This window comes from Lepisma saccharinum, chromosome 13 (assembly GCF_977018435.1).
Source record: "Lepisma saccharinum chromosome 13, izLepSacc3.1, whole genome shotgun sequence".
Lineage (NCBI taxonomy): Eukaryota > Metazoa > Arthropoda > Insecta > Zygentoma > Lepismatidae > Lepisma > Lepisma saccharinum.
Genome location: NC_139241.1, coordinates 17802978 through 17817161, shown reverse-complemented (window position 1 = coordinate 17817161; position 14184 = coordinate 17802978). Strand labels below are relative to the sequence as shown.

The 14184-nt window shown below is 38.9% G+C and overlaps 1 protein-coding gene across 1 annotated transcript in view; it reads left to right on the top strand.

The window, feature by feature from the left end:
• The window catches only part of LOC145996710 (guanylate-binding protein 7-like), a 339895-nt gene that overhangs the window by 29316 nt on the left and 296395 nt on the right, over positions 1-14184 (top strand). Inside the window, exon 2 of the mRNA XM_083133231.1 lies at positions 12573-12760. Within this exon, the coding sequence (XP_082989357.1) occupies positions 12573-12760 (188 nt within the window). The remainder of the gene's footprint in view (positions 1-12572; positions 12761-14184) is intronic.

The window sequence follows — 14184 nt, the reverse complement described above, 5'->3', positions numbered from 1 at the left end:
AGGTTAAGTTGTATCACGTAAGATCATAATATACCTACCAAGTACGAGTGGGGGAAAAATGAGTATAGTGAAAATTGTACTAAAAACATTGCCAAACGCTAAAACATCGACAAAAAATTGTCAAAATATGTCAAAAAGTGATATTCAATTAGTAAAAAAAGAGAATACCTGCCAAGTACGAGTGGGGGAAAAATGAGTATAGTGAAAATTGTACTAAAAACATTGCTAAACGCTAAAACATCGACAAAAAATTGTCAAAATATGTCAAAAAGTGATATTCAATTAGTAAAAAAAGAGGATACCTGCCAAGTACTACTTTGAAACAATCAATATACACTACTATTTCCTCAAAGTATCTTCTACTGAATTTAATTTATCTGTCTCCCAGGGACGCGCGTATAGAGAGGATGCTATATTTTACCATCATGCAAAACTCAGGGTGCCAACGGAGTTGAAATTATACTAGGTTTAGAACCATAATGCTAGGGTTGGCATCATTGATTGAGGAAGCGAGTACTTCTTCCTCGCCAAACCATATAACCGAGCAACCTCCTCCCTCCCACACCCCTCACCATTTACGATGGATCGAGGTTCCTCAGCAGCAGGGAAGGAAGCAGACTGTCGTACTTGGCGGCATCGCGAACAAGCGAGTGATAGCGAACAGGAGCGAACCTGGTTATGTGTATGCACATTAAACTCCTAAAAAGAGTAGAGAACTAGAAATAAGTACAAATGAACTGTAGGAAGTTCCTCACTTCCTACCTGGATTAACTAGTTTGCAAAACGTTAATATAAAATGAATGGCGTGCAGTGATACAGTTTAGAGTGGAAATGTCCATTGTGATCGAAAATGTCTCGTTCTTTTAAACTCACATTTAGACATGTTATTTATTTTATTAATCATTGCTAACATGTATGGTATTTAATTTATAAATATATTTTTTTTAAGCATAGAATTATCATGGTTGGTAAGTGAACCTGCTCAAGAAAAGAAACCGACTTCCCGTGGCAGAGAGGTTAAATTAAATTGGCCTGTCACGTCGACCTCTGTGGCGGTGTTATTAGCACAGCGCTCTGCAATGCCTGGGGTCCCGGGTTCAGACATGCAGTGGCGTACTCAAAAGGGTGGTTACGGTGTTTAACCCCACCCTTTAGGTTTTGAAATACTATGAAAAATACGGTGGAAAAATCTGCAAAATATGTAGTTAATAATAATAATAATAATAAAAATTTGAATTATTTTTCCTATGGAGCATGGAAAAAAGCACAGCATTCTAAACACACGCGTCTTTAAGAGTGAATGTCTTAAAGATAAACACGAATTCTTAAAGATAAAATACGAGGCAACCTATAATTTTAAAATGAAAAAAAAAATGTTTTGTATCTCGGCTCCAACAATGTTCAAGGAACATGCATTTGTTTCCTGTGAACAATGAGCAGTAAATCAATAAAGTTCTTGGCTCGTTATAAGCTGCTATAATGCAGACAAAGGTTGGGCAAGCAAGAATACAAAGTCAGCAAGTGGCGCAACTACAGGGGAAGGGCCGGGGACCATTCCCCCAACCTTGGACGGAAATTGATTCTAGGGGGGGTAAACTATGACGGCCAAAGGCACCTGGAGGTGGCACAGAAAGGACAATCGCCTCCTTCGATTTCAAACTTTATTAAAAAGAAATACATTTCGTAAAATTTTCTTGATCACTTCGCTCGCAGTGCCTGCTTTTCTTAGTCTTATCCAAGTTCAGAGCAGTATCTATGACCTGGAAGACAACCGATCTAAATGAAAAAAAGTTGTAAAGGAGAGAATGTCATATCGTCCCGTGAAATTATTTGCGCCATATTAAATCAACATTATTTTCAGTTTGCAAAAAAAATGGATCTAATAATTTTGTTGCTTGCTTCGCTCGCAATGCATGATTATTTTCCGTAATGCATTGCAAATTAGCTAACAGAGAAATAAGACTTGTAATGTGAATTTGGAACGATTTTAGATATAACCCCCTCCCCCTTGGTGAAATCCTCCATACTCTGCTGTGGACATGGATGTTTGTATTGTCCCAAATAGAATGCAGATAATATAGGGGAAATTGATATTTGTGAAAATTGAGAAAAAAAATGAAAAACTGGGGATTACTACCGATCAGGGGTAGCCTATCCCTTTTCATTAAAGAAGAAGAAAAGAGTGATTAACACACCTTGTTGGGAATTCAGGTGTCCTAGGTTCAAATCTCTGCCTGAGCATGCGTGTCCTTTGTGTTGTCCCTTTGTCAATTTCACCATATCATAATCTTCGAAATTAGGCAAAAATGGAAGAAATGCCAAAGAAAATTAACCAAGTCAGTCAAATCAATGAATAAGAAAAAAAGCAATTTGAAAACATTGTTACTCTGCAGAACACAGTACCATTATAAAACTCCTGGGAACTTAATATGCACCAAGCTGTACACCGTGTGACAGCCTTTTTTCTAGAAGCGACTGTGATGCTGATTGTCGTGTCAAGAGGGTCTATCAGAGTGTGATCTCCTGCCCTGGCGAAGATCTGAGCATTTTCATGTGAGCTAATGGGGGTTTTGGGGTATTTTGGTCATGATTATCTCGAGAACCAGTCGACAAAAAAAAAATCAAATTTTAAATTAACACTGAGAAAGGATGTTTCTAGAGAACCACTGATTAATATTTTCATTTTCTGCATTAACGTCCCGAAAATTAATTAATTCAATTTACTCTACTTTCACTTTTCTTGACAGGGCAACCTTGCAGAGAGCCCAGTCGGCTCTTCACCGACCCTCGTTCAAGACTAATGAGCCGGGAGGATAGGAGGGGGGGGGGGGCGAGGAGAGCTCACCAGATGTTTTAGAGCTGAAGAAACCGGCCTCTGTGAAGATCAAACTGGGTATTGTTGAAATTATAGGGCTAGAGTGAAAATGGACAGAAGAAAGTGTTCAGGAATGCGAATAGAATCAGTACAGATATACTCGTATATTCACTTAGTCTGAATTATGAAATTTCTGGAAGAACCGGAATGGTGAAAGTACGTTGTAAAGCATTGCTGTTCTCAAGGAGGGGTTGAGGGCGGCATATTCTCCAGTATCTCAGATCTCAAGAAGAGAAATGAATTACATAATGTCCATTTAAAAAATATATATTTCGGCAATGGAATAAAATATTGATATTCTGTGATGACGAAAATGTAAAATATCTGTCTTATCACTGTCGTACGCAGAGGGGGAGCTGAAGGACTACAGCCCCTCCCGAAATTTTGAGAAAATCAAATGAACCGCAGGTTAAATAGTTCATAAATATCTCGATAATGAATTTCTAACAATTGTTCAGATCAGCCTCCCCCTTCCCCATGGGCAATAGCGCGTCTCCCCAGATGATGCCATAATTCCCATAAAGTATTTTATTACGACACTGTCCTATTACTGAAAGTAATTTTTCTTAGCTTTACTGAACAATTTACTTGATTTGCCCCTTCTCCAAAATATTCCTTCTCTCCATCTAGCGGATTAAATATGGAAGACCTAGTAGCAAAAGAGACTTGGAACCAATTAAAGTGAATTTATTACTAAACAAATATGTTCCTCTCCGCCTCATTGCACACATTGCAGCACGATGTCCTTTTAATACATATATTTAAGAAAGTATGTAGAATTTTATGATATTCAAAGGTCCCGGGTTCGAATCCCGGTCGGGCTTGGTTGTTTGTGAATGTCCATTCATCAATTTCATCATTTCATCACTCATCCCCATCTTCGCAAATTAGCCAAGAGGCACAAAACGCGAAGTAAAATAAACTAAATCATACAAATCAAATCAAAATTTTATGATATTGAAAGTAAAAATATCCCTCCCCAAAGAATTTCGATGGCGCTGTCTACATCGTTATTATCCCCTCCCCCTTCCTGTTGGCACCCCTGGTCCAAACTGATGCTCCAGAAAAGGCAAAAATCCGTACATCCTGCTTCTCAAACGAAGCGGCTTAGGGTGTGAAGTGAAATGAACAACCATTTTGAGTGATGTGCCAGGTATGTGTGTGTTTTGTGTAGCTATATCATGGGGTTTTGTTCTCTAGTCTTCCGCTGGACATGTCAAGTAATATTTTTTGCTTTCATTTTATATTGTGGCTGGTAGCAGTGACAGATTTGAAGGGGGAGCTAGGGAATCTCCCCCTCTCTACATTTTCTTCCCTCACCTCTACATCTTATTTAATTCCCAACCAGGGAAGGAATTTTCCCCTTCCATGTTTCCTGTATTTTCTGTCCTTATTAATAAAGGTCCATAGTTAATTTCACGGCCTCTCCGATGGCACAGTGGTAGCGTCGTCGACTTGTAATCACGGGGACCCGGCTTCGATTCCCGGTAGAGGCACATAGTGGTTCGGATCCCACTTTAAACTGCAGGTTCAATCTCGATTAGCCTTACCGTGCATAAAGTGGACATCATACATCAATTGAATCATACAATAGTTAATTTCACACTAGTAAGTTAATGTTTATTATCGGTTTTTTCACTAAAATTTAAATTAAATTTGTGGTTTGCAAGGAAATTTAGAAAATTTTTCTTGCTCGCAAATCTAACGTTGCTGTACAATTTACGTCAAGTTTTTACTTGATAGTTAGTATAAGTGCCCCATTAAATTATTGTAGGTTTTCAATGTAATAGAACCCGACCCTGTGGCCGAGTGGTTAGCACATCGCGCTGCGACGCTAAAGGTCCCGGATTCGAATCCCGGTCGGGCTTGGTTGTTTGCAAATGTCCATTCATCAATTTCATCATTTCATCACTCATCCCCATCTTCGCAAATTAGCCAAGAGGCATAAAACGCGAAGTAAAATAAACTAAATCAATCAATCAATCAATGTAATAGAAAGGATTTTGGTCTCAAGTTCGTCTTCCTTGTAGAAATCTCTATCAAGTGTTCTGAGTGTGTACAAATAATTATGATTCAATGTTTTATTTGAAGCTACAAATAATGCGTTACATACGTTTGCACCTAATAATAACAATAATAATACCTAATAATAATGATGATGATGATGCACGTTATTTGAATATTTGCATTTTGGTATCCTTTACTTTGAACTAAGTCCGTAGCCAGTCAGGGGTCGAGGAGGCTGAGCTCCTATTGGCACTGCTGTCAGCCATCTCTATATTCACAACTTACTAAAGGATAAATTCAAAGAACATGAACAGCAACTGTTAGACTTCTGCTCGTAAATAAGATGAACGAATGTAAGTAGCTGCAAGTATTTAGAAGATTCTCTAGACTTTAGAAAGTTATTCCATAGGAAGCTTCTTTATCTGTACCTTCGCTGCCCCTTGTTAGGCCTCCCATTTACACAAACATCTGTGATTTTGATATCATCATTCACATTCCTTCCACATCTGTACTCTTATTGAAGTATTACGCATTTTTTTTGTATGATATTAATATTTGTATCGTAAAAAGCAGTATGGAATGTGTAGTAAAGGACGATGTCAGTAGCAGTCAATTAACACTTCAAAGAGATGTTTTAGAAGATATAGAAAAAAAAACTGTAGTATGTATGATATTTCTAAATGTATGTTTTATAATAATTTAATAACCTCCCCCCCACACACACACACATATCATTTACCTTTATTACTGTTAAGCTTCCGAAAATGGCCCCCTCTCCCCGGGAGATCAATTCTAGCTTTGAGCCCTGATAAGTGGAAATAAATCGTCACGTATATTTAAGGCGAAGAGGGACAATTACGCACCAGGCATGCATTTATTCCAATATCGTCGGAATGAGCAATGCTACTAAAAAGATCTCCGCCAGAAATGAAGAGTATGAATTTCTCCCCGTGTGGCAAGTGGAAGCGGTTCCCTAAGTTGATTATTAAGCCTTATACGATTTTTGAAAAATATGATGAATTAGTATTTACCGAATCCCATGTATTCCTTATGGGACATCAACTTCAACTTCAAGTTACGGCTCATCAAATGGGAGTTTCGACTTTTCCTACTACTATGACATAGTTCAACGTGCCCTCTTTCCGTCTATGTACTTTTCTACGTCATCGGATGTTTGATATTCCCGAGAGAACGAATAAAATAATGGTCCCATAAGCCTAGTGCATTTCTCCTTGCCTCCTACGGCCATCCTGGCAGTGTTGCCAAACCTGATGTGCATAATGGAGCTAAATTTCACCATTAATATAGCTAAAGAGGACTTTCAAGGAGCTAGATTAACGAAGGCTGCATAAAGTGCCTACTAGGGTAATTTTAGTTGTCAGAGGGGTGGGGGTGCTGCTATTACCGTTAGCTTTAAAGTGATGGCAATTTATTCTTAGTTTTCGCGGCCTAGATTTGGCGGCATCACCCATCTCAATAATCCAATGATGTTAATATAAAATCGAAAATAAAGGGTTCCCGGATAACAAAATTGCCATCTTCTTCTTAGCCACAGCGCTATATATAAAAATACATGGGGAGGAAAGAAGAGGTGGGTGACGCAGCCTATAGCTATACGAATATCACGCAACGTGCAAAATGTACACTCATGGCAAAAGTTGGTATTTATGGGCCGGAGCCAGTGGTGGTATCATAGTGGGGCAGAGGGCGGGTGCCAGAGTTCAGTCAAACGAGTGCACGAAAGAACCAGATCTAGCTTCAAATGAGCGTAGTTGGCAACAGTGATCAGCAGCTGCCCTAGCGAGAAATATCTAGGGGAAATTGTCCCTCCTCGCCTTAAGATGAGGGATTCTTGGCAAACCCCTCGGACAAAATTGTGTCCACTGCCTTGCTTTCCGAAGGTAAAAATGCCCAAATGAGAAGATAGGAAGCTCTGACATCCGCACACCGTTCTACATTTTCTTCAATTCAAACACTGCCTGGTAGCATATTCTGTTCGCCACATCTTCGCGACCTTACCTCACCCCTCTTCCTGCCGATTGTGGGCACTATGGCTTGGAATGTGTGGTTGGAAGGGTTCTCGAGAAGTGGATCCCGAGATCGTCACGGTCATTGGGACAGATTCTGCCCAATTCTGTGTCATTGGCCCCAAGGGTAGTATTTTTGAGTTTTTCCGCATCCAACTTGATTACAATACCGAAATAGATAATGATACAGTTAGTCAAATGCTCCTTTGAAGTCCAGAGCCACTAGAGCTGCTTCCACACCTTGTTGCTCTTCTCGGGTGTCAGCAGCCAGCCCCCCTCTGGGTATGGTCACGGCATCGCCCAGCAGCATGTTGGCGGAGGGATGAAGAGTGAAGACACAGGCCGTAGCGAGGAGTAGGAGAGGGAGCTGGCAAGAAGGGCGCCGTAGAATGCTCTTTTTCTTAATGGCCGCAAAAGCAAAGTGAGGTTATGCGACGGAGATATTTACAATTAGGAGATATATATTCTGGTTACACACTGCTAAAATGTTGTTTTCCAAATTAGTAGTAATAGTAAGTTTTACAAATCTTTAAATGTAACCTTTATTGAAATAATTCTTGAAGCTTTCTTGTCGGCGAATAATGAATAAGTTTCACGGGCAATCAGCCAGGCGATTTCCGGATAAGCTTCCGAGCTACGGAGAGCTAACGTCACTCCCATCTTCAGGGATTGAAGTGCAGTGACAAATGACAATGATAATGACAACAAGGCCCCCAAAGCAATCCGCCGCATTGAGTGGGGCCCATCTCATCTCAAAAGGCGCTGCAGTGTGATTGCAGCATCTCTTGGGCCCTACCACCTGTGAGGCAGGTACAGTAGAACTCTAGAGAGCCCTCCTTGTGTGTGGCATGTTTCATGCTTCTGCCTTTGGCACTTTTCGGGATATCTCATTGAGAAGAAGAAAAGGAAGGGTGTTTGTGATTGTCTGTCCTCAATGAACAAGTTGAGATTGATTGAGATAAGGTTCGTGTAGGAATGCTTCCGCTTAGGGGCTTCCCTTTGAAAAAGAAGTCTGTTTGGCGTGTGACTGCCACACGAGAGACAAGGGGTCTAAGGCCTAAGGTCGGAATTTATCCGGCCTGTCTCCGTATAAAGCGGCTCTGCGGCTCGCCCAGCCTCAAATCAATTAGCACCTGGGGGTAAAGGCGGCCGGAGCACGGTACTGATCACGTCACCTCCAAAAGGACCGAGATCGAATGTGTGGAACTCTACCCTCAAATCCTCTAACTGTGCCTTCATGCCGCGGTGCTACATGGCACATGCACGGGTAACTTTACCTTTTTATAGTGTTTACAATGGAATTGAAATATTATATTGGCATAAAGCGACCGCGACCGCGAGAACCTGCAGCGAGCTCGCCGGTCGGCAGCAGTGGTGCCCTGACAAGAAAAGTGAAAAAAATGCGAATAAAAATAAATAAATTAATTTTCGGGACGTTGATGCAGAAAATGAAAATATTAATCAGTGGTTCTCTAGAAATATCCTTTCTCGGTGTTCAGTTAAAATTTGAAAATTTTCTGTCTACTGGTTTCTCGAGATAATCGTGACCAAAATTACCGCCATAAGCTTACATGGAAAATACTCAAACTTTTCGCCAAAGTAGGGGATCGTCTTAACTTTGGACAATAATGTTTGCAAATGCCACTCTAGAATTGTATGTTTAGCTCCAGTTATTGTATCAACATAGCATTGGTGGTCACATCTAATACTCGAAGATCATTTCACCAACTACCGTGGCGGAGTGATTAACACATCAAGCTACGACACCAAGGGTTCCGGGTTCGAATCCAAGCTCATTCCCATGATCGCGATTAGACAAACTTAGCAGAAAAGCAACGCAAAATAACCTAATTCAATCAATCTGACAGGATTTCTGATATGTTTTGTGTTCCACATTTTCGAATCTACCCCTCCCCCTCAAAAAATCCTCGTAGGGGCCTTATAATAACACATACAAAAAGTAAATGAAACACAAATGCACGACGATTATAAGTATGGAATCTTATTATTTTGCTAATATACATCCCAATTGCAATATATGCTTTTAAACCTTTAGTGTGAACTAGAGCCTTTGTTATAACAAGTTGGCATCTTGACACACATTATGGAAAGGTCTGATTATTTATTTACTTATTGAAACTTCCAGTAGCTACAGCAGAAGCCATTTTAAACTGGAAACACCCAAAGAAGATAAACTAAACTAAACTAAACTAAAATAAACAAGACAAAACAGTATCGAGATTGCAAGTACTGCGTGCAACTTTGCTCGGATGTCGTCTGTCCCCTTTTTTGCTATACCACTTCAGAAATCCACCACTTTGGTGTACTTTTTAAAGCATATCTTGGATGTTTTTATTTGCTAATGTAAACAAGCTGTGCATGGACGTCCACAAGATTTTTCTCCAGGGAGGAATCAAGAAAGGTATTTTTTTTTAGGGAGGGACAAGCAAGGTAATTTTTTTCAGGGTGGTAAACAAAACATGTTTTCCCAATATAAGTGTTTCCCCTTGCAAAAAATACTTCCTAAGATTAAAGTTATCATGATCCTGCAACGCCACTCAATAATTAGTATAAATTACTGAGACTGAAATTAAATATACGAGGTATGCTATATACGTATGTTTATGATAACATCAATTTTCCAGGGGGGCCTGCCCTCCACCTTCCAGACGCCCATGAAGGTGTGGATATTTTGACACAGTGTACGTGTTCCATAGGCAGGGGTTTGTTATGTGTGTAAACTTCACTGGGCTGCAGTGGCATGTTAAACAGTGGGGATGTATGCAAGACATAGCGTATGGACCGGAAGACTGTGCAAATTTTAAAACTGCGCACATGCGGAAATTGTGAACCAAAGACTGAGCCCAAGAGCATAGATATGTGCGCAAGCCTCAAAGGACTGGGCAAGCAAGTCTGTGCGTGTGAACACTCCCCTTAGTCTCTTGTCCCACTGTTGTTCAGTTTCTCTTCGACCTTAGTACTGAAACACTATGAATGGAATTCGAAAATGTTGTTCTCTTTTTTTTCTTGACAAATTTGGTTTTGTACAACGATGAAAAATCTTCGTCAGTGTTCACGCGAGTTTTTTTGCGGAGTTCATTGAACTCTACAAGAAATGTCCGTGCTTGTAGCGTCTAAAATCAGAGAACTACAGTGACCAGAACAGGAAGAATCAGGCCTATGAGAGCTTAATACAAAGAGGTTGACGATTCAGCGAAAAGAAATACAGTAGTAAAGAAGATCAATTCCACGAGGACTGTTTGCCAAAAAGAGTTTGCCAAAGTGAACAAACCACTCAGTTCGTTCTGGCGCTGTGGTTGATGATGTTACAAGTCAATGTTAGAGTATTTTCATTTATTTGGACATTTGACTGATCAAGAAACTACGAGAGAGTACGGATTCTTTTCTGCCTATCCAGGCTAATCGCAACGATAAGATTGAATGTTGATTTTCTCGAACCAATGAAGTCTGCGATGACGCCATGGTAACTTTGTTGCCATGTAATCGAGGAGTCCCAGTTCAATTTCGGGCAGTGGTTCGAATGCACTTTAAATTATAGGTCCAACCCGAATTAGCATTTCTTAATGTCTGACGGAGTGATGATGGCGCTATGACGCCAGAGGTCCCAGGTTCGAATCCCGACCTCGGCATGGGTGTTTGTGGGTGTCCATCAATTTGATCATACATCACCCATCCCCATCTTCGCAATTAGCCAAAACAGCGGGAAAGCGAAGTAAAATAAGCCAAAAAACAAATGGTAACAAGGTGGTACTTCCTTCAACCCCGCAGGAAGTGTGCTTTAATAACTTACCTTGCCCTATCCCAATGGCAATACTGTCAGCGTAACGCTCTAGAAAACCAGGATTACCCAAGTCGAACTGTTCGTGTTCGTCCCATTACCATTTAAACACTCCGTGATCCAATCTCATCTTCGTGATTAATCCAAGAGGTAAAAGAGCGGCATAAAGTAATGAAAAAATAAATAACTTGTACATTGTAATTAATTTATTGTTTATAATAGAAATAATTTGAAGCAAACTGAACTTTAAACACATTTTTCATAAGAGAATCATCAAGAAAAAGTATTAATTTTAACTTTTGATTTTTTAACATTGTAAAGTATTCTACGGAATTAGGGAAACTAATCTTAGTGAACTATTCGAATAGTATTTTAGATAGTGATAATATAATATTATACGTTTACAATGAAGGTTTATTTATTAAGATATTTATAACAGAAAATAGGTGATAAGTAAAAAATCACAATGTTTCTCACTTGTTTCTCGCCACGCAATTCACGAAGTAACGTCACGTGAGAAAATTGTTGCATTTTCAGTAGCCACTGCCTGTACCATCCGGAAAGTCTGAATTTGCCTTCTTTTAGCAGACAGAATAGCACTTTCTCCATAATGGACTGCGCAGATCTAAGTAGAGTAAACTGTACAGCAAGACTTAGAGTGTGGAGACACCGGAACTGCAACATCTTGCCCTGTACAGTTTTGAACTGAGCAAGACGTACTTGAAGACGTAGAACGTCAAAATCAGGAAAATGTGTCAAAATGTGGACTGGCCACTAAAATTATAATGTTCTCCCTCCCTTCAAAAATCCTGGGCACCCACTGCTGGGCTGTGTCCAATAGTTCCAAAGTTACCGAGTCCCGAAGCGAACTCCGAGGCTCATTGCTCAGATTTGGGTCACATTTTCTGTTTAGCATCTCCTTCCTTCATAAGATCTAACATTAGAAGTCTGTCTCGGGAAACATAACATAATATTTGTGTGTGTGCCTTCCAGACACGATGGAACCATCATATCAAATTTCATCCAAATCCAAACTTTTTGCATGAAAACTTTTCTGAAATTGGTCTGCACAATACTTTGCTTGATTTTGTTTGGTATTTTATTGTATTTTTAATATTTTTGAAGGTACTACTTTACTATACCGGAGACACCTATCAATGATCTATTTCGCAATATTTTACATTGCTAACGTACTGTTCTGCAGTGCGGAACATTTCTTTAGGTGAAATAATGAATTTCAAATGAAAATAATGTCTATTTCTTACATTAACGAGTACTTACTGTTGTTCCTTATTTCCCACAAACCATCCACGGGCAGCCCCCAAAATCATCGACGTTAGCCCAAAAATTCACGATAGCCCCACGAACCATCACGGGGACTAGGTATGCCTACTAGGTTAGGTTAGGCCTGTTAGGTTAGGTTCCATTAGCACTCCTTTCGTTCAATTTAGCATATACGGACAATACGAGAGCGTATTGTGCTCTCGTGCAGAAAGCAAATGGCGGCAGCAGCAAAATCGCGTCGGAGAGAGATTTTCGTAGAAAACCACACTCATTTGCATTAAAATGGATCAAAACTACATTCCCGAACGTCAACAACGCTACAGAAAATGACTTGTGTAAGTACTTTCTCCTGTAAATTTGAAGAAATCCATCTCCGGTATAGTAAAGTGTTACCTTTTTGAAAAACTTTCCTGTTAACTTTGATTAATCACAAAAACGTAATAATTAAAACCTGCACTTTAAATGTATGAAAATATCTTAAGATACATTGTAGTTTCTTAATTTGTTACTTCTTAAGTAAAGGTATGTTCTATGAAATATTAATATTGATTGGCATTACATGTTTATGAATCATTTACAGGCAATGTGCCTCTGAGATTTGCAAGTTGTGCAGATGGAACACTTTCCGTCGACGAAGATGTCCTCCAACACGTTCTATTCCACCATAAGTATGGAGATATTAAAGCTTACGTAATTTCAATTGTTGGACCTTTGAGAAGTGGAAAATCATTTTTAATGACTCTTCTTGTCAGATATCTCAAGGAAATGGTGAGTTAATGCTCTGTTTCAGCATGCATTGATTTGTAGTTAGTGTTACTGTATTTAATTAATGTTTGTAACGTATAACGACAGTTATAATGTTGAGATATGTATGGGAAGTATAGAAATTTTAAAAATAAGGAACAATAGAGGATGTTACAGAGGGTCCCCAAAAATGTATAGATGTTATCTCTAGCCCAGCTCCCCTTTTTTTTTTCAAAAAAATTCAATCCGATAATGGTAGCAATTTGTATATCCTCTCAAACAATATCGACAGACAAGGCAGTCAAACAAAGTACAGGAGCACAGTATGTTTCTCAAGGAGTGCAAGACCATTTCAAGCGGTATGAGGGATGTTCCTGAGTAAACAAGAAAAGATCGATCTGACAATTCGATTGTCGAAGGCGGGGATGGAACTTCCGGTTTGGACAAGTTCTCAATGTAAACAAGTGGAATACAGATTGTCTTCGACTTTATTTTGTTATAAAAAATCGGATACAAATTGGATCACTTCAAATTTTTAATTGATATAGAGAAACAAAAGTACGTCGAAAAAAATTGGGAAGTTCCCGGATCTTTTGGATGCAGATATAGGGGGCAATACTAATATTTTCCAAGACAATGTTGATCTTTTACCGACAGTTTCGTTTTTGAAAAGCCTTCTGCCGCAGGTTGAAATGAAGCTTACATTATTTAAAAATATTATAATACTTCGATTACAACAGTAAAAGAAATAATAATAATTAGTATGGTTATAATTATTATTATACAATAATAATATAGTAACCTAATTAAATAAATGTTATTCTAAATTTATTATTATTGTTGTTGTATATCATTATAAAGCTATTTGATGCACAAGCAGAGTGAATATCCAACCCAACTATTTTCCATTAATTCTTTAACATTTAATAGTTACTATACTGAAATCCACAGTAACATGTATTTTCATCTTTACTTTTGCAAGTGTCGTTCAAGAAAGGATTTTAGAAGTTAGAAAAAGTACTCACGAAGTTTATATTGTGTGACCTCATCTAAAATTATAATTTTTCGATTTCTGAAAACTGTGGAGCCATTAATTCTTTGGATTAAATGGTAGAATATGAAAATATAACCCAGTTATTTTTCACTCATTATTTTTAGATCTAATGCATCTTTTACATTGATTACTCTGTTCGAATACTAACCAAGTGAACTTTATTTCTGTTATTAACAATAAAAACAACAAACTTTCTGATTTTATTAAACTTTAAATGAACGATGCCAATTTCCGGGGGGGGGGGGACTGACCCGTTCGACAGTCCCACCCGACGCCCTTGGAGAGAGCGCTTATCAACAACCAAAAGCCAAATGCATTATAATGTGATTCTAAATAGTTGCAACTTTGTAGTTTAGTCTACACATGTGCGAAACACGTAAAATAACTTATTTTC